The 26,481-nt window shown below is 31.9% G+C and overlaps 5 protein-coding genes across 5 annotated transcripts in view; 1 reads left to right on the plus strand and 4 right to left on the minus strand.

The window, feature by feature from the left end:
- Positions 1-210: 210 nt before the first annotated feature.
- On the minus strand, positions 211-6,152 carry HELRODRAFT_173726 (hypothetical protein; the record flags this gene model as incomplete). The annotated part of the gene is made up of 9 exons (XM_009020330.1): positions 211-296; positions 1,529-2,835; positions 3,388-3,733; positions 4,113-4,163; positions 4,382-4,481; positions 4,543-4,839; positions 5,003-5,099; positions 5,382-5,586; positions 6,023-6,152. The coding sequence occupies 9 exons, from the start codon at positions 6,150-6,152 to the stop codon at positions 211-213; spliced, it is 2,619 nt and encodes an 872-aa protein (XP_009018578.1).
- Positions 6,153-6,825: 673 nt separating this feature from the next.
- Positions 6,826-7,105, minus strand: HELRODRAFT_80629 (hypothetical protein; the record flags this gene model as incomplete). Its single annotated transcript, XM_009020331.1, has 2 exons — positions 6,826-6,944; positions 7,030-7,105. Coding segments are annotated over 2 exons (195 nt in total), but the record flags the coding sequence as incomplete, so codon positions are not given.
- Positions 7,106-9,336: 2,231 nt separating this feature from the next.
- On the minus strand, positions 9,337-14,502 carry HELRODRAFT_192035 (hypothetical protein). The gene is made up of 9 exons (XM_009020332.1): positions 14,213-14,502; positions 13,679-13,994; positions 13,389-13,589; positions 13,090-13,299; positions 12,708-12,878; positions 12,327-12,409; positions 11,999-12,142; positions 11,640-11,795; positions 9,337-11,427 (listed from the first exon to the last, which is right to left on the minus strand). Exons 1-9 carry the CDS (start codon positions 14,338-14,340, stop codon positions 9,996-9,998), a joined length of 2,841 nt encoding a protein of 946 aa, XP_009018580.1. The 5' UTR covers positions 14,341-14,502; the 3' UTR covers positions 9,337-9,995.
- Positions 14,503-17,092: 2,590 nt separating this feature from the next.
- On the minus strand, positions 17,093-20,338 carry HELRODRAFT_80430 (hypothetical protein; the record flags this gene model as incomplete). Its single annotated transcript, XM_009020333.1, has 4 exons — positions 17,093-17,352; positions 17,661-17,718; positions 18,051-18,227; positions 19,967-20,338. The coding sequence occupies 4 exons, from the start codon at positions 20,336-20,338 to the stop codon at positions 17,093-17,095; spliced, it is 867 nt and encodes a 288-aa protein (XP_009018581.1).
- A 3,042-nt stretch (positions 20,339-23,380) lies between these two features.
- Positions 23,381-26,481, plus strand: part of HELRODRAFT_141530 (hypothetical protein) — a gene marked incomplete at both ends in the record, with an annotated part of 5,324 nt that continues 2,223 nt past the window's right edge. The window contains 3 exons of the mRNA XM_009020334.1: positions 23,381-23,546; positions 23,619-24,085; positions 25,404-25,511. Of these exons, the coding sequence (XP_009018582.1) occupies positions 23,381-23,546; positions 23,619-24,085; positions 25,404-25,511 (741 nt within the window). The remainder of the gene's footprint in view (positions 23,547-23,618; positions 24,086-25,403; positions 25,512-26,481) is intronic.

Here is a 26,481-nt window from a genome sequence, read left to right on the forward strand (position 1 = left end):
AAAAAGTAACAATAACGATAGTAATAACGAAAATAAAATAATAATATTAATTAGAGATGTACCGAATGGTGAATGGCAAAAAGCCGGATAGTTAGCTGATCCACTGTTACCAAAAAACCCAAAATATTGAGCAAAAATTTCTTTATTTTAGAATCGAAAAAAACTTGAAAAAATTATTCCGTTCTACCAAACTCTTTATCAAGATGACACTCAATTTCTTGTCATAAATTCAGACGTTTTAAGAGCTATGACGGCCAGGAATAAATTTCCCGCTAATATACCCGACGGACGTAGTTCTGAAATCGAAAAAAATTGATGACTCAAACGGAAACCGCACTATTCGGATAATCGGCCTTTAACAGTTGCAGAAGTCGAATGTCAGATTTCAGTCAATTTAACCGAACTTTCGGTGCGTCTCTAATAACAATATATACGATATTAAATGTAAGAGGAATGAGGTTCAGTAAAAACCATAAAAAAAACACACACACACAAAAACAAACACATACAAATATTAACACATGCATACATAAAAATTAAATAATATTTCAATCTATAATCATATCAATATATCTTAAGCTAAATTCATTGTAAAAACGAACATATAAAACAAACAAATTTTTCTCATTTTGATTAAATAGAATATTTTTGTAATAACTATTAATTTATAGAAAAAAAAATAGAATTTGGTTGATTTTATAAGAACACAAATGCATTGCTTTCCATTAAAATATCATTATGTATATAGGAAGAGGAAGCGTGAGAGAAAGAGAGAGATAGAGAGAGAAAAAAAAGAGAGAAAAAAAAGAGAGAAAAAAAAGAGAGACCAGACGAAAAATAATGCACATTTTATTAAATAACATATTAGTTAGATATCCTAAATGTCAGATTTTGATATAATAACAGATATAATACACATAACCGTATATATATATATATATATAATCGGCTGGTCGAGGTTAGTTTGGTAAAATTAGGAAGAATATATGATTATATATATTCTTCCTAATATATATAATCATATATATATATATATATAATCACATATATATATATGTATATATATATATATATTATACATACATATATATATATAATACCATCATTGTCAGCATTATAAATAGTACTAAAATCGGCAATAGCAATATTTCTTATTTCTATACTAACATTGAAAAATTACTAATCATATTGGAAGAAGCAGCAGTAGTAGTTGCAGTAGTAAAGACAATGGTAGTAGTAAACGTTAGTAGTAGTAGGAGTAGTAGCGGCAACAGCAGTAGCAGCATTGATTGTAGTAGTAGCAGCGGCAGTAGCAGTAGTAACAGTAAATTCGTAAGATGTACAGTAAAACAAAAAACGCTGCCAATCATTAATTATTATCATGGTTTATTATTATTGTTATTATTATTATTGTTATTATTATTATTGTTATTATTAGCTGATGAAGTTCTAGGAACAACATTAGTAGGTGCATGCAATAGATCCAACATTGTTAACTGTCGTTTTATGTTATTATGATTTGCCTTACTATTATTATTATTTCTTTTATTATTATTATTATAGTTATTATTATTCTTATTATTTGTGCCAGTACACGCATTACTACCGATAAAACTATTGCCGTTGTTGACGATTAAAACATTTTTAACGTCACAATTGTCATCATCACTTATTGAAATGACGCTGATATTGTTGTTATTATTATTATTATTGTTGTTGTTATAATTATTATCATCGTCATTATCTTCCCCGTCATCATCAGCATCTTCATCATCTTCATCATTATTAGTAGCTGATAAAGCACCATAAGATTTTAAATTTAAATTAGTTTGATTGTTAGATGAAGCAGAAGTGTTAACATTGAGATTAGATTGATGTTTTTTAGGCAAGGTTGAAGATGCTGCTGTAAAATTAGCTTGATGTTTAGACATTGTAGAAGCTGCCAAATTGAACTTAGTTTTATGTTCAGGCAGCGTAGAACCCGCCGAATCGAAATTAATTTGATGTCTGGGCATAAGAGAAGTCGCAATATTGAAATTAGTTTGATGTTTAGGCAACGATGAAGCCAGTGTAGTGTAATTGGTTAAATGTTCAGCATTCACTTCATCAGATTCATTATAGGAATTTTCTTTCAAAAGATCCAAAAAATTTTCATAGTTATCTTCATCCAATTTAATTTTTTTATCCTGAAATTTTTTTGGCGCAGATGATTTCCGCTTGTTGCTCTGACGTATACTTGATTCATTGTTCTTTGGAGTGATTGTTTCATTAGTTGATTCTATGCTTTCATCATATCTTTCATTGCTGACGTTGTCACTGTCATGAGTAATAATACTCTCGTTGCTGGTGCTATGGTTGTTGATGTTACAGTAGCGGTTGTCGTTATCAGTAAATATTTCATTTGATAAAACCGTCAAACCATCTACTTCTTCTTGTTTCTTCTGCTCAGAGTTTATTTTTAAGTTTTGCAAACTTGGAAATATAGCAGCAGCAGAAGAAGTAGTAGTAGCAGCAGTAGTAGCAGCAGTAGCAGTAGTAGTGATAGCATCACAATTACTAATGCTTTTAACATCGTCGTTAGCTTTCAAAATATAACCAATAATGCCTAAACAATTAGCATCCTGTTCTGAAATCATACTACCCTTGTCAGTGTTACTATCACTATTCTTATTAGTATTATTATCATTATTATTGAAGTTATTATTATTATTATCATTATTATTATTATCATTATTATTTGTATTGGTAGTAGTAACATTATTCTCGCCATTTTTTTTAAAGTTTAATTTTCCTTGAACCATCTTAACAGGAGATATAAATTTAGCTGGTGGTGGTCTGCCATTATTATTATTATTATTGTTATTATTATTATTACTACTACTACTACTGATATTATTATTATTGTTATTACTACTACTACTACTACTCCTCCTATTCAATTCGTTTCTAATTATTTCGTTACTATAATTATTGATATTTATTGCTTTATTATTATTAATATCATCTTTCATATTTCTATTATTATTACTCATTATTTTATTATTACTATTATTATTATTATTATTAATGAGTCTTAGGGACTGCCTCCGATTTTCTTTGGCAGAATTATATTTATTATTATTATTTTTATTATTATTTTTATTATTATTCTTAACGCTAGTCACTCTTGGTGATAGTGTCAAGAATGATGATGATGACAATTTCGGTGGTGATGATGATGATGACGACGGTAATGGTCCGGAAGTTGATGATGACTGTGGTGTTGGTGATGATGATAACCGTTTTAAACTTATCTCACATTTTGGATACAATATTGATGATGATGATTGTAATGATATTGTTGCTGATGATGATGGTGATGATGATAATAATGTTGTTGATAATGACGTGAGAGTAGTTGCCGTTGTTGGATTTGTAGCAGCAGCAGCAGCAGTAGCAGTAGTTGTATCAACATCATTTGTAATGATACTATCATCAATATCAGTAGTATTCAAAGTAGCATTGAGGCTCTTTGTCATAGACATGTTCTTTTTATTTCTCTTCATTAAAGCTTTACACCTCTGTAACAAAGGGGCAAAGTAGAGTTCATCATCTTGACTTATACTAAGGTTCAGGGATGTTGACGAAGAGGATGCAACGGCTGCTTTGCTGCTGCTGTTCATGTTACCATTGTTGATGTTATCGCGCCTGTTGCTGTTGTTTTTGTAGTTGTTTGGTGTGCTGCTGGTAGAGCCTGCAGGTGGTTTTTGGTGAATTAACAATGAATGAACAGGCAAACAAATGAATACGCAAACACGTGAACCTATAAGTGAACACATAACTAAACAATGAATGAACAGGCAAACAAATGAATACACAAACAAAACACGCGAGCATATAAGTGAACACATAACTAATGAACGGCAAGAAGGAAACCCCACCACATGTTTACAAGTTGCAATAATTTTAGCAGTTTTAATAAAGCAAACGTATCAAGTTGAAAAATATTTTCATTAAAATAAAATTTAATAAAAAGAAATTGAAATAAAAAAACATTTTTCAGTGGAATAATTTTAGAAAATTCACTAGCAAAGAACTAAGAAAATTTTTTGAACAAAAAATTTCCAACATACCAAACAGCCTGCATGATAATTTATCTTTGCCTAACTTTTTCCAGCCATTCTCTTGAAATAAATAAAGAAATAAATAAATTAATTAATTAAATTAATCAACAGTTAAATAAATAAGAGACTAAATTAATTAATTAATTAATTTATTTATTTATTGTTTGAATTAATTAAACAAATAACAAAATGCAAACTAGAACTATATGGTGTCGATGATGATGAGGATGCTAGCAGAGATGATGATAATGATGATAGGTCTCCAGCACTGTCATTACCACCATCCTCATCTTCATCATCGTTATAGACATCGTCTTCCTTTCTATCTCCATCCTTGCCACTGCTTGGGTTGCTCTGCTTTAAAAATGAGTCACTAATCTTTATATTCATTTTCATCACCACCATCATCACCATTATCATCATCCTTATAATCCCCCACCTTATGAAAGCCTTCATCACACTTATCATCATCTGCAGCAGCAGCAGCGTCATCGTCTTCCTCTTCAGAACTGCTACTGAAGAGGTACTTCCTCTCTCCGATGATCTTCTTCCACTTTGCCATGAACTTCTTGAAATCCTCTTCATTATATTCGTCGTCGTTGGCGCCATTTTTTCTCCTATCTGTCGAGCCAACGTCATCGTCGTCGTCGTCATCCATTAGTCTCCTCCTTCGACTGTACCTTCTTTCACTGGCCGGTTTTTGTGGTTTGTTGTGATACTGCAATATCCCATATCTCTATCGTAGGATGATAATAAAATATTAAAAAATAATTAATAAAGTATTGAAAATAATAAATTATTAAAAATAATGAAATCTTAAAAATAATGAATAATTAAAAATAATAAAGTATTTAAAATAATAAACAAAATATTTGAAAAAAAACCCAAACAAAACAGACCTTGAACAATCGAAGCCAGTATGGCCAGTCATCTTTCTTAGGTGGAATCCTTGCCAGGTACAACATCTCATCCTCTCTGCGATGCTTTTTCCTGCAGCTTTTCATTTTTTTAAACAATTTTAATAAATTTTATTTATTATTTATCTATAATATATTTAATATTAATATAGTAATAAACAAATTTGTAGAAAATAAAATTTGGAAATTTTCGAACTTGAGTAACTTGATAACTGATTGATTGAACTTATTGCATAAAAAATTATTTGAATAAACACAAATGCCTAAATATAAATAGCTACATCAATCAATCAATCAATCATCATAAATAGCTACATAGCTAAAATTTAATAAGTTATGAACAGAAATTAGTTAGACCGACTTGTCGACCCAAACGGTGTTAACTAAGGGAAGGTTACGTCTCATGGCGGCCTTCACCGTTCTTCGACTGCCATCTTTAAAAACTACATGGGTGACATCTGGTGTCATTCGTTTCGATACATTTGCACCCAATTCAATCAGTTCTGTAGCAAATGTCGAACTGTAGTTGTGCTTCAATGCGTGAACATCAACATAAGCAGTAACACCTATTAGGAAAAATTAAAATTGATTAATTTTATAATGAATTAGAATCAACCAATGAATATTATTTATCATTACAAAAAATTCAATAAAATTAAAAACAAATCAATGTAGGCAAAACCTCTAAATATCAAACAATAAAAAAATCAACTTGGAACTAAATTCTAAAAAAATTACGAAAACTGGACTGTGGACCGTTATTTTTCTTACACATACATGTACTTTAATAACTTGTAAGTAATAATAAGTAACAGCTCAAATGGAATTGTTGTTCAGTCCAACTTCAATTCAAATTCAACTCAAACAATATCTGATATGATATATTTATATAGATATAAATAAATAATTATAACATAATTATAATATAATCCGAATATCAAATCAGTCAAATAAGCCATGGTATTTAGATTTACAAACAAATTTAAACAAACATGACAAAACCTTTCAAAATTTCTGAAGTTGGAATGGCCGACGCCGGTGAACTTTCATCACTAACCACTTGGTCCGGAATTAAATTAGAAGTTTTTGGAGTTTTGGCGGACTCCGAGGTTACATTTTCACAGTTATCCATCGTTTTTTAGGAAAAGTTTTTAAAACAAAAATTTTATAAAAACTTTTTAATTTCTGATTTTAATATTTAAAATATATAAACTATAACAAAATAAAATGCCATCAAATCCTATGTTTAAGTAAGAAATTCCTGCCGTAAATACATGTAAAATAAAAGTGAACCTCGGCTTAAAGCTCAATAAATAGATTAATGTTTATATTTGATAAATTATGGAAATTATGGAAAGCCCTTTTTATTTCTATATTTATTCAAAAAAATGGATAGTATTAGAAAATTATATTATAAAATATCTAATAATATGCATCCAATCATATGCTTTCACTTTTGATAATTACTTTATCATAATTTTTACTTTTCTCGTATCAGACAAAATCAACACACTAGCAAGATTTTCCTTGAAGTTTATAAAATATGCCAGATGAAAACTCACTAACTGTTAATTTATATGAATGATATATAAAACATACAGTAAAATACAATTTTGTGTAAAAAAAACCATGGGAATGATAGAAGCAAAAATTAAAACCCGCTGTGGTTAGTAACAATATAAAACATTATGAATATGTTAATGTATATCTGATACATACATACATACATATATATATATATATATATATATATACATATATAAATATATATGTGTGTGTATGTGTGCTCTTACAGATTGTTAGCTCTAATTCATCATTTCAACTTTTTTTCCAGTTTTTTGTAAAGTTTCAAGGACTTCTTTAGATGATTTATCAGTGGTGACAAACAATTTCTGCTCTTTCAGATCAGCAACAACATCATCCACTGGAAAAACAAATTGATTAATTTTTAAAATTAGCTTCCAGGCAAATTATTAAGTATGAAATAAACAAAATATGTAATAACAAACCTCCAATTCTTCCAAGAACTCGTTTGGCAGCATTCGAACAACCTTCACACGTCATTTCCATTTTGAATACGTATTTCTAATAAAAAATTGAATAATATAAATTATAAAATAAATTAATTGTTAACAGTTGTTAGCACTTAACTTAGCATACAACTTTAATTAACAATTTAACTTTTTACAGGTAAAGTTAATTAAATTTATTAGATGGTTGGTTAAAAAATAACAAAACAAAAAGAACAAAAAATAAATACATTGTTTGACATTTTGGTAGACTTAATGTCTTAATTTAAAATAAAATGTTTGAAAATATATATAAATTAAATTATTTGATGAAAAAACCAGTCGTATGTTCACCGAAACAAAACGTTAGTGAAATAAACTTTTTTTAAAATAATTATTAAAGCGCTTATTTTTCACTAAAGTCGTTGATGTGTTTCTTTTCAACGTTCTACATCTCTTCTCAGCCGAACTTAGTTAAGTTATAGGTAGTAAGTTAGGGACTGAGATGAGTTAGTTAATCGTAGCTAGGCTAGGTCTTAACATTAATTAAAAAGTTTAAAACATACAAATTAAAATAAAAAAGGCAATTATACAAAAAATACCATGGATGTATCCATGAAAAATACCTAATCAAAACTTTGCAACATGTAAAATACCCAAAACATGTGAAATTCCTAAAACGTACAAAATACAAATTTGTAGGTAGGTGAGATGTGAGATGAATTAATGATTGTAGGTAAGCCAGGGATCTTAGGGTGACAAATTTTTTCCCCTTCTATATTTCTCCTTGGTTTACTTTTCTCATGAGAAAAGCTTTGTATATTTGTGTGAAGTTGACGACGACGACGACGATGATGATGGTACATTTTTTGTGAAACACTCGGAAGTTAACTCTTTAGTTAGCTGACGAACTTTTCGCCCTGTTCAAAACAAAAACCATTGAAAAGCTTATTTAACAATACGAAGGATTGTGTATTAAAGAAATATGATATATACCTATATATATCAAACAGTGACTTAATACACCAATATAATATACTAAATAACGATAAGTCTAAATATTGAGACCATTGCCAAAGTTATATAAACGCTCGAAACAGAAAGAGAACGCGATTAGGAAGAAGTTGTATGAATGACTTTTATAAATTTCTACAATGGCATACTTATCAGCAGTAGTTGTAGTAGCTGTCTTGGCTGCAATTTCGGTTTCAAGGAGTTTCGCGGTGAATCCGAGCCTTATTCGTACTGTATTTATTTGATTTATACAACATTTAACATTTAATATATCTAATTTTTTTTAATTATTCAATTTGTAGATATTTATATCTTCCCCCACACACACACGCACACATACACACACACACAAAGACACACAGACATAGATGCGTAGACGCAAAGCATTTAATTGATTTTATTTATTAATATATTGCATACAAATATGTTGAGTTTTATTTGGTAAATCAGTTTTTAATGGTTGAATAATTTATCAACTCAGTAATTTTTTAAATTTACTAATTTTTTAGTTCCTCCAGTAGCTATTGACCCTTCAACATCATTGTCACCGGCTACTGTTCCGTACAACTTCAAACTGTACCAGCTGTTCATTCCGGCTGCTGTCTTTCTATTTTTGCGTCTGTTTGAGAACAATGTGATGCGCTGACATTGGGATTGATTTGACTGGAAGAAGTTTCATTATGAGTAAAATCATTCCTTGAGTATACTTTTAAAACATTTCATGAAAAAACTTTTAAAATCATTAAAATTGTCCTTGTTTTTATTATAATGGCTTATTACATTGGCTTATTGTATTTTAGTATTTTGTAGTAGTTGAAGTCTCGAGGGTAGAAATGAAATTTAAAAAATATTCCTTGAAAGTTGAATAATACATTAGCCGTAGTGGTTTTTAGATCGATTTATTGACCAAATGTATCGCATCGAATGCGGGTCTAAATAACTTTGATGAGGGGCCCAAACTTACCGCAAGAGTCAAAAACTGGAAATGCTTTTTTTGGCTTTTTTGAAAATTTTTCGAAAATTTTTCCCATTTAAAGCAATTTTTTCAACTTTTCATGCGTATTAAAAACTGTGGTTTAATGTGTAATTAAACAATACATGTCAGATAATTTTTCAAAATTAAAACTAATTGTTGTTGACCTTGATAAAAGGGGGACCATGGCACTCCCGCTCCCCCCTAACTAATCCACTTGTTGAATAAGCCATTTGTTGAATTATTTGAATTTACTTGTAATTAATTTCTATTAAAAATTTGTTAATTAATAATTTGAAAAAAGGATCCCAACATTTTTTAAAAGAAATAATTTTTTTATTTAATTTAAAAAAAAGTTAACAAAAAGTTGATTTTCAAGTCGGGTGCATAGAAGTACAAAGAAACAATCATTACATAATATTAATAATTAATTAATTAATATTAATAAAGAATACAAATGAATTAAATATAAATTGGTAATTAAAAAAAATCGTAAAAACATGAACGTATAAAAATTAACAAGAATTTTAATCGAATAATTTAATAAAATATACAATTATTGTTTATATATGAAGGTAATTTTTCTTCTTGATAGGACGAATTTAAGATTTAGGCTAAATATAACGTTTAACATACAATCAAATGTATATATTGGTGATGATGATATGATAATGCTTCTATTGATGACGATGATGAAGAAGATGATGACAATGAAGAAGAAGATGATGATAATTTTAATGACGGTGGTGTTGGTTGAAACATTAAATGTTATTATGATTAGAATAAAATTAATAAAAAAAAGAAAACGAATTGTTCAATATATGCACTTTTAAATGAAATATAAATAACAAAAATCTCTTAACGTCTTATAACAACATACGATTTTATTATTATATTTTCACTTGCTACAGATGACTTTAATAATTTTTGCAACATTTGGTTAATGTTTTATAATATATGGTAATGTTACAGTTGTGGATTATTTGAGAGTACCCTTCTTCTTATCTAGAGAGTAAACTACATTGAAAATGTAGACAGGAATAGCTTTGTTGATTGGTTGATCCTTCTTGCATGCCAGCACCGTAAACCTATAGATGCCCTCTTTTGGAAGGTTCAGGGTGAATTTGAATTTCTTCGAGCCCTCCTTTAGCGTTACTTTGTTATTCCATTCTTCGTTTGGATCGCAAAATAATTGACCGACTAGTTGCGTAGTCGAGTTAGAGCAGCCCAACTCTACAGTTACCGATCCACCTTTGTCGATTTTATCAATTATCGGATCTTTGTGAGAGTTTAATTTCAAATTGAATTCATCAAAAGCTGGAGTAGGACCAAGTTTTGATGGCAACGTGGAAGATTTTTGAGGTTCCTTTGATGGAGTTGTTTTTTTCTCGAGAGATGTAAGACCGTTCATAACAGTTTTTTCACTGGGGGTCAGTTCGATGGGATGGTTGACCCTGGAGCAGTTCAGTAGGTATTTGCATGCGTGGGCCAGTGGCTGATTGCTAGAAGCATCATCAGGCTTAGCATAAATATCCAAACCGTACTGCCCTGGTTGTGGGGGAGACACGCGGACCGTCAGTATGGAATCGACCACCGAACTCGTTACGAATTTTTCGAGCAAAGCGTCTTCGATGCTGTTCAGTCTCAGCTTGCAGAGAAATGTTAACGCTCTCGGCATTTGGAATCTTATCTCGACGTCATTATCCAAATTGATGACTCCAGATTGATGTGTTAGAGGAGCCATGTTGAAATGTCGTTTGGCTTTGTTCGGGCCCCACTCACCTGTGGCGCAGTTCGGTAGAGGATGCATTTTGCCAGTGAGTTCCTCGCAAACTATTTTGAATTTTGTAGCGCATTTCAACCTGAAGGGAGACATCGGCGTGTTCGGATCCTCACCAATTTTGTGACTTTCGTTAATTTTGTAAGCAAATATTTCTAAGAAATAAGAGGCAGGTATTGGGACGTGAACGCTGAACAGAGCTGTGGTACCAGACATCGCGTGAAAAACAAATCTTTCAATTTTGATATTTTTATACTCCAGATCATTTCTCCTTTCTCGATCTGCAAACCTCAACTGATAGTGAAAAACAATGTCCTCTGCCAACTCTTCAGGAACGTTTATTTTTACTTCTGACCCTCCCTTGTTATCCGTATGCAGGACAGCCTTCATGACATCTGCAAACTCCATGTTGTAGTGAAAGAAGACAGATCGAACGAACGGTTGTGCCTCAAACTCTTCAAGAGTTAAAGGTTTTTCAAGGAGTTGCCAGTCCGGATCATTTGCCCAGAACTCCTGGATGAATTCATCGGGATCTGTGAGGAAGTAGTGCTCATCGTACTGGTAGCGGATCTTGTCAGATTTCTTCTCCGATGAATGTCTGTTTGACTGGTCTTTGTTTAACACCAAATGCCTGCGATGTTATAAATTTTAGATCTTAGTTTGAGTTTTGAATTAGTTTTTCTTAGATTGGAAACAAAATTAGTAAAAATTTAAATCCAGTAAAAATACTTACTGCTTCAACTTTAATACTTAGTAATTACATTAAATAAAATACATAAATCATTTAAATTGAAAAACGAAATAAAACTTATATTAGTAAAAAACAAAAGAGCTGTCATTTACCTAGCACCCCAATTGCATTGTACAGGCCACCAATCTCCCATGATGAGGACAACATTCCAGGAGTTCAAGAAGGTATCTTCTTTTATTTTCATGCCAGGTTCGTAACCAACACTTTTTGAATGGCCCTTTATTTCTTCGCATATCAAACCGGCGTAGCTGTACAAGTTTTGTAAAAGAAATTTTCTTCAGAATGAAATAATATTATTAAAGCAACAAACATTTCGGTGACAATTATTTGTGCAACAACTTAAGAATCTTCTAGAGAAATAAATAATAATGTACAGAAATCATTATATAATTTCATAAACATTTCCATGTCAAAAGAATGCATTAAAAAAGAAATTTTAAATGTTAGCCACCTGCAAAGTCTTTTAAAAAGTGTCTGATAAGTTTCGGTTCCAGTTTTAATTCCTTTGAGAAGACCAAGAGGAGAATCGTTGGTGAGACTTTCATCAAACTCCATAACGTTCAAGTCTTTCACGGTAATCCATCGGAAGATGGCTCTTCAAACATCATTCATTTCGATTTAAAGTTCACATATTTTTTTTATCTATTTTAGAATTTCCATCTATTAAAAATATTTTTTATAATTACCACATATAGTTATCGCAAGCTAAAAAATTTATTTCTATGTGTATATACATACATAAATATAATCAGGCTTAACAATGAAGAGTAGTATCTCACCTGGCTTTTTGTAAGTCACTGATACAATGTTCAGTTAACTGCCTGACAAGCTCTGTGAATGAGATCTGTTCAGATTCTGCTACCTGTATTTCGGCAAACATTGAAACTTTTATAAGTCTAAAAAGCCGGTTTATAATTATTTTCCTATGCACGTTGTCAGATTGGCATGCAATTATTTGTTTAAGTATTTCTGTTTGATTGAAATAGGTTTCGTTTAATCTCTATGATAATTTTCTAGCGATGCTTTATAAATTTAAATATAGGTAGTGCCTATCTTTCACATTTATGCTCACTTACAAATAACTAATAATTTACAAATGTACAACTTACTAATAAATAATTCGTCAAAAAAGTAGAACACAAAAAAAATTCTGTAAAAACCTTGAAGACATCTTCATCGAGTTCGACGAAGACAGATGGGTCGATGTACAAATCTCTCTTTCTTATTCTGGGCGCGTGTGGGTCTGGCCTCTCAGTGTTCAGCTCGATGGCTGCCATTGCCTCCTCTATCAGTTCGGGATTCTGTTCGATCTCATCTCCTACCGCGGTCCTCTAGATGGTCGATCCAATTTTTTTAACTTGAATATCATTTTGTAAAAAATTTTTGTATCGACCTGACGATGTCAAATTGAATGCTTCGTTGGAAGGCAAATACGTTGTGTGATGATGAGAATGATGACAACGATGGCAAGATCACGATGACAAAAAGGGATGATGATGATAATATGACAACAAACAAATTAATCTCCACCAAGAAACCTACAATTTCTTCCTCAAGTTCCTTCTTGACTTCATCTTGTTTCGATTTCAGGAGAGCCAACATTTCCTCGCTGTGTTTCTTCACCATGGTGGCGGTTTTCAGTTGGGCTTTGCTCTGCAATCTCACACTCATGGCTTCCTTCTTCTTCATCATTTTAACTGTTAATGTTTTTTTCAGTTCTGCTTTATCCTTCTCAAATTTATCTGACGACATCTATTTGGTGAAAATATTTTTCAATTAGTGAAGCAGCGAGTGTTAAATTAAATAAAATCTTAAAAAAGATGAATAAAGTCAATGCGAACATTTTGTTTTTCTTTCTTTTCGTACTGACGAGCCATTTGTTCCAGTTCCTTTTCCCATTCCTGGTTGAACTCCTTTTCCATGTTCTCCACTTCCGCTCTGTTTTCCTTCTGAATTTCTGACATCAATCGATCCTCTTCCTCTCTCTGCTGTTTCTCGAGGTCTTCTTGGTATTTATAGAGCGTTTCTTTTGCTTTGTTAACCTTGAAAAAACATTAAACTAATTTTTACAAAAACGATACAACAGTGAAAAACATATTCGTTGAATAAAAGTTGTATAAAAAGCAGCAACCAGATAAGCCGGAAAATGATGTTTATCATATTTCGTGCTGTACTTCTTCTGGTAGGCACTCTGCGCGGACAGAGCCCCCCTGATGTGAAGAGCGTCAGAACCGATCCTCGGTGCGTCACCTGTACCTCGGATGTGCAAGTTGTGTTGGACCACCCCGGGCACGTTCAGAGCGGATCGAATTCCCATTGCGCTGGCATCGTATCCGTGCGCTGAAACTTTCGGAGCATCTTTTTGACAATATATCTCTTTATCGGTTAAGTCCGTATAATTTGTGAAATAAGTTTTAAGCGTCAAGTGCTGACCACATCGGCAACATCTGCGTGCGTCAAAATTATTTTAGAACTTATAAATGTCCAACTATTTAAAAAATGAAATTTTTGAAAGTGCATGAATAGCAGAGAATTTTGAACAACATTTAAATGCATTGGTATAGTTTTTCAAATTATTAAATTATTCTGATCATATATTGAACTAAAAGATTAAATGAAAAGATTCATATGGTTTTAAACATGTTAAATGTTTTATCAAATTCACCTGAAACACTGCTTGTGGAAGATGACTTCATTAACGGGGCCAATCTTTTCCACCTGGTAGACCCTTTGCGAACATCTGGTACATTTTTCAGAGGGTGGGGGTACAAAAATTTTTTTTAAACTGGTCATTTCCGGTTGATTTTAATTCGTATTTCCTTCTTTTGTTTATATTTAAAAAGCACAAGCAATTATTAAAGTTTTAGTATTCCGTTCATCCGTCTATTGCAGCCCAAATATATCATCTCAATTCAAAGATTGAAACTCAACTTCAGTAGCAACACTCCAAATGATTTTGACAAAAACTTCTGATTACAATTTACTTGCAACAGAACAACGACGACAACATTATGAAGACAACTCATGCGTGTAGGACTATCGTCGAATCACCTGTATTGCATAGGAGCACAACATACAAGCTCTGCCGTATTCTACAGGTAAGACATGCAAGCAGTACAACCATAACAATGCACGCACGTACTACTTACTTCGTACTGCTTCAATTACATTAATCAAATAAACGTGCTACCGATGTGCAAATTATAATAAATATCTTTTTATTTTATTGATTAATTTAAATACTATACAAATATCATTATAAATATTAATAAGGCATGACTAAAACCGAATGACATATTTTAAATAATATCACTCATCATAGGAGCAGTGATTAACTCGAAAATCGTGCAAGAATTTTGAGAATGCATTAGACGTTTTCGTCATTTGTGAACATTTTAATATTATAGTTTAACTGAATTCCGAGAAAGCGGAGCTAATGAATATTTGAATATTAAAATTCGCATCCACAATTTCAATAGTGTACAATCTGTTACAATTATCGTGTAACAATTTATTTGGTTGCGTAAACGTTTATGAATTGTATATAATGACGTGAGTGATATTCAACATGACGTCATCAATAAATGAAATTGTCCAATGGTTTTTTTCGACTCATTAAAGAGAAATCTGGAAGATGGAGCACCGTCAGGCCAAATTCCCAATTTTTTTCACTCATTTGATGCCGAAAGAACGTGACACTTTGCAAGACATTCATGCGATGAATTTTATTTCTTTAGAATTTAAATAAACTCTAAGCGATAAGCTAAAGTATAGGATGCAAATATGGCGATCTTCATATATGCATCGAATCTGACGCTTTTTTAGATTTCATGCTTTTTGTTGCTTTCCGAGCAGTTTCGTTTCGTTTTTTTTATTTTAGTCTCGAAATGATTTCATTTTACTATCAGTAAGTGGAAGATGCTTAGATTTCTAAAATAGGTCCAAATTTTGCATGCATTCTAGTGCTCCCACCTCTCTTAGCTTCTTTCAATAATGCTAACAATTAAATAAAATTCTATTGACACCAATTAACTTAATAATCATAATCTATCACACAATGTTAAGTGTGAGTTATTACGCGCACGCACACACACACACACACACATTTAAAAACGTGAGCAAGCATTTAAAGATTATTTGTCATTCTTAAGTCATCTACTCTTTTTTTTACTTTTTTCTTCCAACAACAAACAACAAACAACAACAACAACTAACTAAATATTTTATTTTCAAATTACTTCTAGAAAAATGAAAACAAAAAGTAGTTGATTTTATTTATTTAAAATGCATTTATTGGCAAAATTTATCATCAAAATATTAGAAGTAGTATTTCACCTTTCTATGTTATCATGGATAACTTTATCCTATCAAATAAACAATTCAATATGAAAAATTCTATATAGTAAACACGCATATGAATAAGTTAACAAAATCATTAGAAGATAATATTCAATCAATCAACCATACAATCGATCAATCAATCATACAATCAATCAACCAACCAATCATACAATCAACTCAATTGATGAAATAGAAAACCAGCATAAAATATTAACAACGATATTACTATATTACACAAACACAAATATATCCTTATTCTTTTACTTCCCGCCACAGTAGAAATTAAATAACATTTCAATGGTAAAAACAGAGAAATAAAAGATCACAAGAATAATTTTAATATAAATATACTAAAAAATCACATCGACAAAGAATTTAATGGCAGACGACAGATAATAAAAAATAATTAGATATTATCCATACAAAAAACTCTTTTAAAAATTTAATCAATAATGGTATTATATTTTACTATTATGATGGTTGTCTATTGGTGTTTAATAGTAATTATTAGTAAATATTAATAGATTTGTAATAAAAAAAATCTAGCCGAAAAGGTAAAGTTTATAGAACAATGAAAAATTAAGCCAGTGCACACACACACACACACCACACATCTAAACACACATCTACCTACATTATCTGAGCATATTTTCAGAAAAACGTTATAACCATCACCAGCACAATTAACACAAATATATTTATATATATATACATACATATATATTTATATGTGTGCACAGTCTAAAAACATTTATAAGTATTTATTCAGCAACAAATCAACAATAATGACATGACAGCAAACAGTAATATCATACAGTAATTATTGGAAGAAACAATCACCAACTATACAAATATAATGTATATTCAACCCACAAAAAACAACATTATTCGAAGAAAATATAAAGATAACATTAGTAACAACTAAAACAATTTAATTAACAAAAAACAAAACATCCTTGATACATTCATATTTTACGATAAACTAAACAAAAAACAGTTAAGAAGATCAAATACCATGTAACCAGCAAACATCACAGAACAAAAACTAATCCATACAAAACACTATAAAAAAAAACAAAAAATATACAACTAAATGTAACACATGCAGAGAGAGAGAGAGAGAGAGAGAGAGAGAGAGAGAGAGAGAGAGAGAGAGAGAGAGAGAGAGAGAGAGAGAGAGAGAGAGAGAGAGAGAGAGACCAAACTAGAGCCTACAGAGGCAGAAGACGATAGGAACAAAGGCAGCGACAGCAATGATGACAGGCAGAAGCATACTACTGGGATCCTCGCTGGCATACGGATCTGAAACCTTCAATTCCGAAACCGGTCTTCGGCGTTTTTGTTGATTTGATTGTTGATGTCTGCTGCTGCTACTGTCCTGCTGCATCATCTCCTCTTCTTCATCATCCTCGTTGTACTGATGCTGGTGCTCCATGCTCTGAAGTGGAGGCAACAATGGCAGATCTGTGTGTATTTTCAATTTCAGAATTGATGAATATATGAAAAATAAAACTATTGTAGCTATTTCAGTTCAAACTTCAAGATAAACGTCAATTTAATCATTGTTTGGTTACTATTGAACGAGATATATATGTAAAGTTTAATGACATATCAACACAAAACATGTACTAAGAAGCAAGAAAATGAAATAAACAAGTGAATAGACTACAAGTGAATAGACTGATATACATAAATAGATTAACAGATAAATAGACAGACACAATTGTAGAAAACAGCAGGCAAAAATAAATAAAAAAAAAATGAACGCATACCATCAACACTGCCCTTCATGATGTAGATTGCATTTACTTTAGGGTTGTCATGCATCAGCTGTAATTGAATAATTTTTTAAATACTCAGCATAATTTTATATGGATGACTTTAACCATCCTTTACATCATAATCACCTTAGTATAAAATATTAAGGACAAACCTCACTACCAAAATTCACGCTGATTTTGAAATAAAAACATCATAATGATGCCATTACATGTTCTAGCTTTAGTGATATTAATGAAAATAAGTGACCACTTAAAAAACAACTGAAATCATTCATAACAATTAATAATTATAACCTATAACTAATCAGACTGCTAGCAAGAATAATAACAAGAGTGAAGTAGCAACAAAAGTAGCAGAAATTAAGTACAAGCAGAAGAAACCTTGACAAATTCGATATTGAGGACACCGTTGAATGTGGAGGCCTCCTTGTTAACAGTAAGGATGCCATTCTTAACTGAGAATGGAATGATTTCGTCATGGGCTACACCAAGACCGACCGTCGCGAAGATGTCCAGGTGGTCCACCACTATGTGGTCATTCATCTGGACGTCGAATATCTGGTTTTCAATACAGATTTTAAAAAAAAATTTAGCTGCAATATGTCAGGATAAATATACAATATTAGTGAATATACAAGATAAACCACAAACATTACTGGCATTTACAAATTGACTTCTTGTTTAATACAGCCACTGCTTAGATAATAATAATGAACAAATGCGAATGTAAAAACAAATAAATTATATAATTTAAAAAAATTTGTACCAAGATAACGGGACCCAAACAACATTAAAACATTTTTGGTTGCTGGGTACGTAGTCTAGACATTGATTTTCCTGATCTTTGTCTGTGTCAAGAGCACTAAGATGCTCAAAAACACCAAGTGTATCAGGTTTGAATGATCTTTATCCTCAATGTCATCTCAACTATTATTTACATTAACAAAATGGAAAATAAATAAACCAAAAATAAAATTATCTATTAATATTATAAAAACTTGTACCAAGATAACGGGACCCGAACAACACCAAAGTAGTTGTTGAGTACGAGGTCCAGGCATTAATAATTTTCCTGATTTTTGTCTGTGTCAAGAGCACTAAGATGCTCGAAGACACCAAGTGTATCAGGTCAGGCCATTCCCATCTTTGTAATCATAGTTTAAAAAAGTATGAAGAATTTTTATAAAATGTGTAATTTGTAATGACATGCAAATGAAGAGCATTGAATATAAAATTTTTTTCTTTGTACCAAGATAACGGGACCCAAATAACATTTAAGTAGTCGTTGAGTACAAGTTCTAGGCATTAATAATTTTCCTAATTTTTGTCTGTGTCAAGAGCACTAAGATGCTCGAAGACACCAAGTGTATCAGGTCAGGCCATTCCCATCTTTGTAATCATAGTTTAAAAAAGTATGAAGAATTTTTATAAAATGTGTAATTTGTAATGACATGCAAATGAAGAGCATTGAATATAAAATTTTTTTCTTTGTACCAAGATAACGGGACCCAAATAACATTTAAGTAGTCGTTGAGTACGAGTTCTAGGCATTAATAATTTTCCTGATTTTCGTCTGTGTTGAGAGCACTCAGATACTCAAAAACACCAAGTGTATCAGGCCATAATAATTTCCATGATGGCAGGGTAAAAATCTAATTTGAAGATTATATCCATTAAAACTATGAAACGATTATTTAATTACATAACAAGAAACAACAACAACAACACACATTTAGACGACATTTTTCCCGAGATCGGGGGTTGCCGTTTGGCTATCTATGATGAAACCGAAATACCCCTCGACGCCATCCACATCTGTCACTCGCCTCAGTATCACGCAACCCCGCTTTCACCCTGTCCTTCTCCACCTGCTCTCTCCATCCCAATCGCGGACGACCCCTTCCTACCACTCCTTCAACCTCGAACTCCAACACTCGCCTAATCCCGACCCTTTTATCCCTTCTCAACACATGTCCATACCACCGCAATCTCGATCTCCTTATCAATGTCACAATGTCCTCATTCAGTCCCATCATTGACATCAGCTCTGTACTACTCCTCCTATCCTTCACTTTAACCCCACACATCATCCTCACCATAGCTCTTTCAGCCCTCTGCAGTACACTTTCCTTCTCTCTCCTCAACACCCAAGTTTCACCACCATATACCATCGCTGCTCTCACACATGCTTTATATACCCTCCCTTTTATCTTCACTGACCATTTCTTTCCACTCAATTACATAACAAGAATAAATAATAATTCAGATCTATATTTTTTATTAATAAATTAATTAACCTTTCTATTGGGCTCTGTGAACCAGACTTCACTGAACTTCATGACGAGAACGTAATCACCGTCACTTCTGATCGGAACGGAATATGCGAAATTGCTCGTGTGATACCTTTCAGTTTGGTACAAAATTTGATCTGGTGGGGGCGCCCTTCTTATCGTTAGAACTTTTCCATGATCGGAGGGAACGCCAATGTTTAGCGGATCTTTTTGGTAATGGATGCCGTACACATCCACGTGGGCCCCACCACCGCAATTTACGGCGTATATTATTTCGCCTATTCCATGAGAGGACGTTACGTGTAATATTAATGCTATTAAGAATATAAAATATCTGCTTTCAAGGTGCAAACACAAACGCCGTCCTAACACGTCCATGCCTCAAAACTGTAACACGGAAGTGACGCGCAGTGGAGATGGGCTGGCTGAAAAAAAAAATCCAAATATCAAACAAAGCACTTTTAACCGTTTACGTGTCACTATACTTATTCTACATACATGGAGTCACAAAGTATACTGTCATGGTGTGCTTTTATTTCAATTATGATCTATAGGTATTAACATTAACACCCATTTTGGTTTAAAATAAAATTTACTCAAAGTTTTTCTACCGCAATTTGTTGCCAAATAGGCAAACGTACGGTAGACGTTGAACTTTTCAATTTTTCTAACGGTTGATCGTAAATCATTTTCAAGTTTCTTTAGTTCAAAACCAAAAAGACATACAAACACGACGAAATACAAAAAATACATTATAAATGAATGAATTACAAAAAAGCAAATCAGTGCTTATCAAAATATTTGAAGAGATGATTTATAACTTCACATCTGCATGCATATGCATATTTATGACGTGTTGATTACGTAATAAAGTCCTTATTATTCTTCTTGTTGTTGTTATCTTCATCACCACCTCATGCATATTCAAAGAACTAAAATTTTAACACAAGGACAAGGCTAAGATAAACATGCATATATTAGTTAAAAAAACATATATCAGTGTTTTGTTTCCTTTTTAAATGAATTATAAAATAACACACACAATCACGTGTGTGTGATTGTTAGTAAAAACACATTTGTCGTTTAAAATTTATGTTATACATACAAACAAACATTTTAGTACACACATAAGCCACATATATTAAACAAAATTTTAAAATGTACAATTGTACATACACATAAAATATATACAAATTCATTCAAAGGCATAATTAAAACGTACAGTCAATTTGCATCATCACATAATTGCCTCATCACGCATATCCTGCACACATTCATAAAAACACGTGTATTTATTACATCTAAATACACGCATGTATAACATATACTACATACACGTACAATCACATGCAAACACACACACACAAACACACACACACACATATAACATGCACTTGCACATCAGCTACTTCTGCTTGTATACGCTTGGTATCATAATTACCAGCAACAACTGCAGCAACAATTCCCTACACGTGTATATGTCTACATCTGCACGTACACACACTCACACACAGACACGCACACGTTTTTATAAGCACACACACGTATATATTCGTATTTATCCACTGGTTTTTATAAACTAAGATACCTATATATACATATATATATACACACACATATATATATATATATATATGGTACGTAAGTATATATCTATAACTATATATATTTATATTGATATTATGTTGTGTTTTATACTTAATTTTCACTGAGATGTCTCTACCTTGGATTTAAACCATGGATTGGATATACGTCTTCATCATGGATTTATATGCGAATTCGCATATATGTTTATAAAAAATCACATGTATGTGGAAAGCATGTTTTATTAATATAGATGATTATGCATATCTATATATATAATATATATACAAATCCATATGAATAGTATATATTGAATAGTATATATTCACATGTGAATGTACTTGTACATGCACATATACATGCACGGGCTCTCATATGTACGGAACATTCACATTATGTGTATGTATACAGTTCAATAATCCCAATGTTTATAAGCTATTTATAGCCAGTCCCATTTCCATTCTACTACCCCACCCGTCAGTCATCTCATGAATATTAATTAGTTTGAATTTAAATTTATTTATATAAGGATGTTTGCATGCATTAGCATTGATAGATAATAATTTATTATCAGACGGCTGAGTTCAGTTGTTGGGTTGTCTTGTTGTGCTGCTAGGAACACGTTTTGTTTGGACAACAGCTGCAGAAAAAATACTGACAAGTATAACAACAACAATTATTGATGGCTGTTAATAAGAAATTAATCAATAAAATATTGACAAACATAAAAAAAAACAAACAAGACATTATTATTATTATTTTATTTTTTATTTGTAATATATGATTAATTTGACTCAATGATGCATGTTTTAGTTCTGTAGTTTTATTTCGAACTCTGTGTGTATTCACTATTCATTCAGAATTCTGCGATAAATTTGGCTAAACTTCAGACTGTGATATTTAATGCTAGCAATGAGACGAAAATATAGTTAGAAGTAAGTTTCTGTTGTTTTGTATTTTTTGTATTATTTATAAGTATAATATATCATTAATAAATGTATGTTTGCCGTGTCATGCGTTTGCTTGTTCCAAGTGATCTCATTTGGAACATCATTTATGACTGCCGATAAATAAAGTTATCATTAATCATCATCATCAAAGTTATCATTATGATACGACTTCGTAAATGACCAGAAGTTTTATCACATCTTCAGATTAGTCTGTATATTAAAATATTTTAATAATTTTCTAATACAGATTAGTTAACGTTTTAAAATTGAGTCACTTTTTGAGAATAAAAATTAAAAAATGTGTGTATTTATAATACAGACACACAATGAGAACAGCGCGATAAACATTACATATTAGATTTACACACGTGTGTGTGTGTGTGTGTGTGTGTGTGTGTGTGTGTGTGTGTGTATGCAACGTATTCACTTCCACTAACTAACAGTGTCCATTAGCCCATTAGCCCACAAGCAGGCTAAAGCAAATAGAACGAAAGAAAAGCAAACATAGTGGGTGACAGGATAAGTGGATGAATAATTGACAGGTGAACTTTCACCTCTACAGATGGCATGGTCACAAATGATTAACCGAATTTAAATATTCATTTCATTAGAATTTGATATACTTAATTGGTATTCATTTGGCCTTTCATATGTGTGTGTGTGTGTGTAGCCTTTCGTGTCAGACGTTATGTTGTTATGTGTGTACTGTTTATATAAAAACGTACGCGATTGCAGATTAGAAAATAAATGTAACGAATTAAATTGTTTTGAAATATTCAACAGGTTTCATTTTGAAAATACTGCCAAGATGAGTGGTACGAAACATCAACACCAGCCAGAAAATGAGGACGTGGTTCAGCTGAGATCAAATCCTCCCATTGATTTAAAATCAGTGAAACCGTTCAAAACGAAAGACGAGTACCTCTACGCCATGAAGGAAGATCTGGCAGAATGGTTCCACGATCTCTACAACTTGCCAGTCACTGTGGACAATTTTTTCGAACACTTAGATAACGGCACACTACTCTGCAAACACGCCAACACAATTCTCAGTTTTGTCAATTTGAACTTCGACCCAACACAAACACGACAGTCAGGCACTTCAAACGTTCAGAACGGCGCAGAGAACACAAACACTGCAGCAGCAGCAGCAGCGACGACGACGACGACGCTCACTTACAGAAACAGCGCTCAGATAGGCACATTCCAAGCACGCGACAACATTTCAACATTTATTGCCTGGTGTCGCTCCTTTTTGGGAATTCCCGATACCATCCTTTTTGAAACTGAGGATCTTGTCTCCAGGAAAAATGAACGTAACGTCGTTCTGTGTTTGCTGGAGGTCGGCAGAAGGGGTTCCAAATTCGGAGTCCTCGCTCCACAGCTTGTTCAACTGGAGAAAGAAATCGATGACGAAATAGCCAGCATGACGCGGACGAACGGACATTCGAACACGCCGAAACTGCAGAGATCCGGATCAGCAGCTTCCTCCAACAACAGCGTTTCAAAGGCGAGCAAGCCAGCCCCTCCAGAGAAGATCATTGCTAAGAAACCTGTCATCGAAGTCGATATGCTGAGTCTTGATGAAATGGTTAGTTTGGTTCATGTGCCGTTTTTAACATGGATATACGCATATAGTGGAATAATTCAATTCATGTCATGCAATTTGTATCATGCAAATACTTAGAGATCTTATAAATTCTGAGGAATTAATAATTTGTTATGAAATATTGTTAATACGCAGCTTTCTTATAAGAAAAATTTCCAAAATAATTATTAAAACGTTTTTTTTATGACGAATTCATTTAAATCAAAACGTTGGTTAGTATCAATCACTGCGGATAACAGACTTGATAATAGAAAAATTTCAGAATCTCGGTTGATCTGATAATGTTGTCTGATAAATTTATCCTATGACCTTTTAAATGAAATGAGCATTTTGATTTATATCTTTATACACTTGAACATATATGCATATGTCTTTTGTATATACACACACACACACACACATATATATATATATAATGTATACAATACATATGTATGCACATGCAAACACACATACATCTTTTTGTACTGTGCAGGTACAAGCATAAACACATGAAATTTATATCCATTACTAAAGTTCGTGAGAGTGAGCGTGTTTCGATTTCTGCACAAGTAAATGGATCAAAATATTTACGACCTACATGCATACATAAGAGGCTCTGCGTGAGGAAAGCCCCTATAAAAATAGCTTTGTTTAGGATAAATTCGAAAAAATGTCATAAGTTTCGACAGAAAATTGTTTTTGCCCCCTGCACAATAACATTTTGATTTTGAAAAATTACAGCCCCCAGAAGAAATTTTTGGAAAGGCAACTGGTGTACACGCATTTATTACTAGCTCCTACAATTTTATAAATTAAACATAGGCCGAAGCTATTTATTGAAATATGCTGCAAACCACAGTTACTTGCTATCAAATAACTCATTTCAAGTGCAACTTTTTTAAATCAACAAAATAAATCTACACGAGAGATCATGTTCCATCAACGAAATTGTCATGTGAAGCCTGCTAGTCGCATCAACATCGTCATTTAGCCCTTGAGTTCAATCACGTCCACTTGAAATTCCCTTTCTGCCCCTGAGAAAATTAGATGCCAGAATCATATTTTGATCAGTTGAACATTTGCAAGAATCAGAATAAAAAGCGTTAAACGCTGCAAAGAAGTAATAAAATCTCATGTAATTATGTAATAGCTACAAAACAACACTGCATTCAAATAATTAATTTTGCCACGAACTCCAACTTAAGCATTCACAATACAGCAACTTGATTGATAAACAATCAGGACTACATCAATAAAATTTAGATAATTCTCAATTGTATTGTAAAAATATTCAACAACATATTATTATGTCACTCAGGTACGCTTGATATTGAGTAGATGCAGATGTGAACACCAATACCCAATGATCAGATTGTCCGAAGGAAGGTACACATATGGAGACAATTTGACACCTATCTTTATGAGGGTAAACAGTTTTTGTTATTGTCGTTTGGCACCGATATTAAGAATAATATTGATTATTAATACACGTTCTATTTATTATTATTACTTTTCATATTAGCTTATCACGTAATTTCTCCTCCAAATTTTATTCAACAAATAAAAATAGCATTACATAGAGAAAAATTCAAAGAAACTTAACAAATTTAAAAAAATCCAGCAAAACTCATACGGAACAAAATTACGAAACACTGTGCCTAGACAACATTTTAATCCGAACCAAATACAAAACGTTTATTATGGAAGTTAATCAAATATTAATTAAAAAAATTTATTAGTAATCAATAAATTAAAGAAAAAAAGGCAAAACAAAATGCACTCTTTGAACTTAAAGGCTCGCCTTATAAGTTGAGATTTTAAAAAAAGTTCACTTCAGAAGGGGAGCAACTATAAATGTTAAGGGGAACTTGAGATGAGCATTGACTGACGTGGTATTGTATTATGTTGTATCTCTAACACCGCAGACAATAAAGAAAACATTTTTTTCAATGTTTTCACTTTAGTATGTATAAGTACACGGGATACTAATGTATACAATGTTGTATGTGTGTAATATATACAAAAGTGCATATATTTATATTTGTCTGTACTACATTACGTTCTATTTTGACTGGTGTATGGACTTAATTCAGATAAGTAAACATGAAGGTATCAACGTGTGTATGTGCATATAAATGTACCCATGTTTTATATGTATAAGGTGAGTATAAATAGTTACAATAGATACAAGGATGAAATAAATATCTTACATAGAGAAATATTGACCGGTTTATAACAGGATTATTTAGGATTAAACAGGATTAAAAGAGGATTATTTGTATGTTTGTATATGTAGGTATGTATGTATGTATGTATAATTTTGTACACATTCTATACACCTGTAGAACTTGTACTTGTTTTGGTAAATAAACGCTTGAATTTGTGAGTACATACAC

Source organism: Helobdella robusta, assembly GCF_000326865.2.
Source record: "Helobdella robusta unplaced genomic scaffold HELROscaffold_27, whole genome shotgun sequence".
Lineage (NCBI taxonomy): Eukaryota > Metazoa > Annelida > Clitellata > Rhynchobdellida > Glossiphoniidae > Helobdella > Helobdella robusta.

Excerpts from the sequence above, each read along its gene's own strand:
- HELRODRAFT_192035 (XM_009020332.1), bottom strand. The coding sequence starts at position 14,340 with ATGACCAGTTTAAAAAAAATTTTTGTACCCCCACCCTCTGAAAAATGT. Across the intron at positions 13,300-13,388 it reads AAAAGAAAGAAAAACAAAAT|ATGTCGTCAGATAAATTTGA; the intron begins GTTCGCATTGAC and ends TTCACCAAATAG. Across the intron at positions 11,428-11,639 it reads CAATGCAATTGGGGTGCTAG|GCATTTGGTGTTAAACAAAG; the intron begins GTAAATGACAGC and ends ATAACATCGCAG.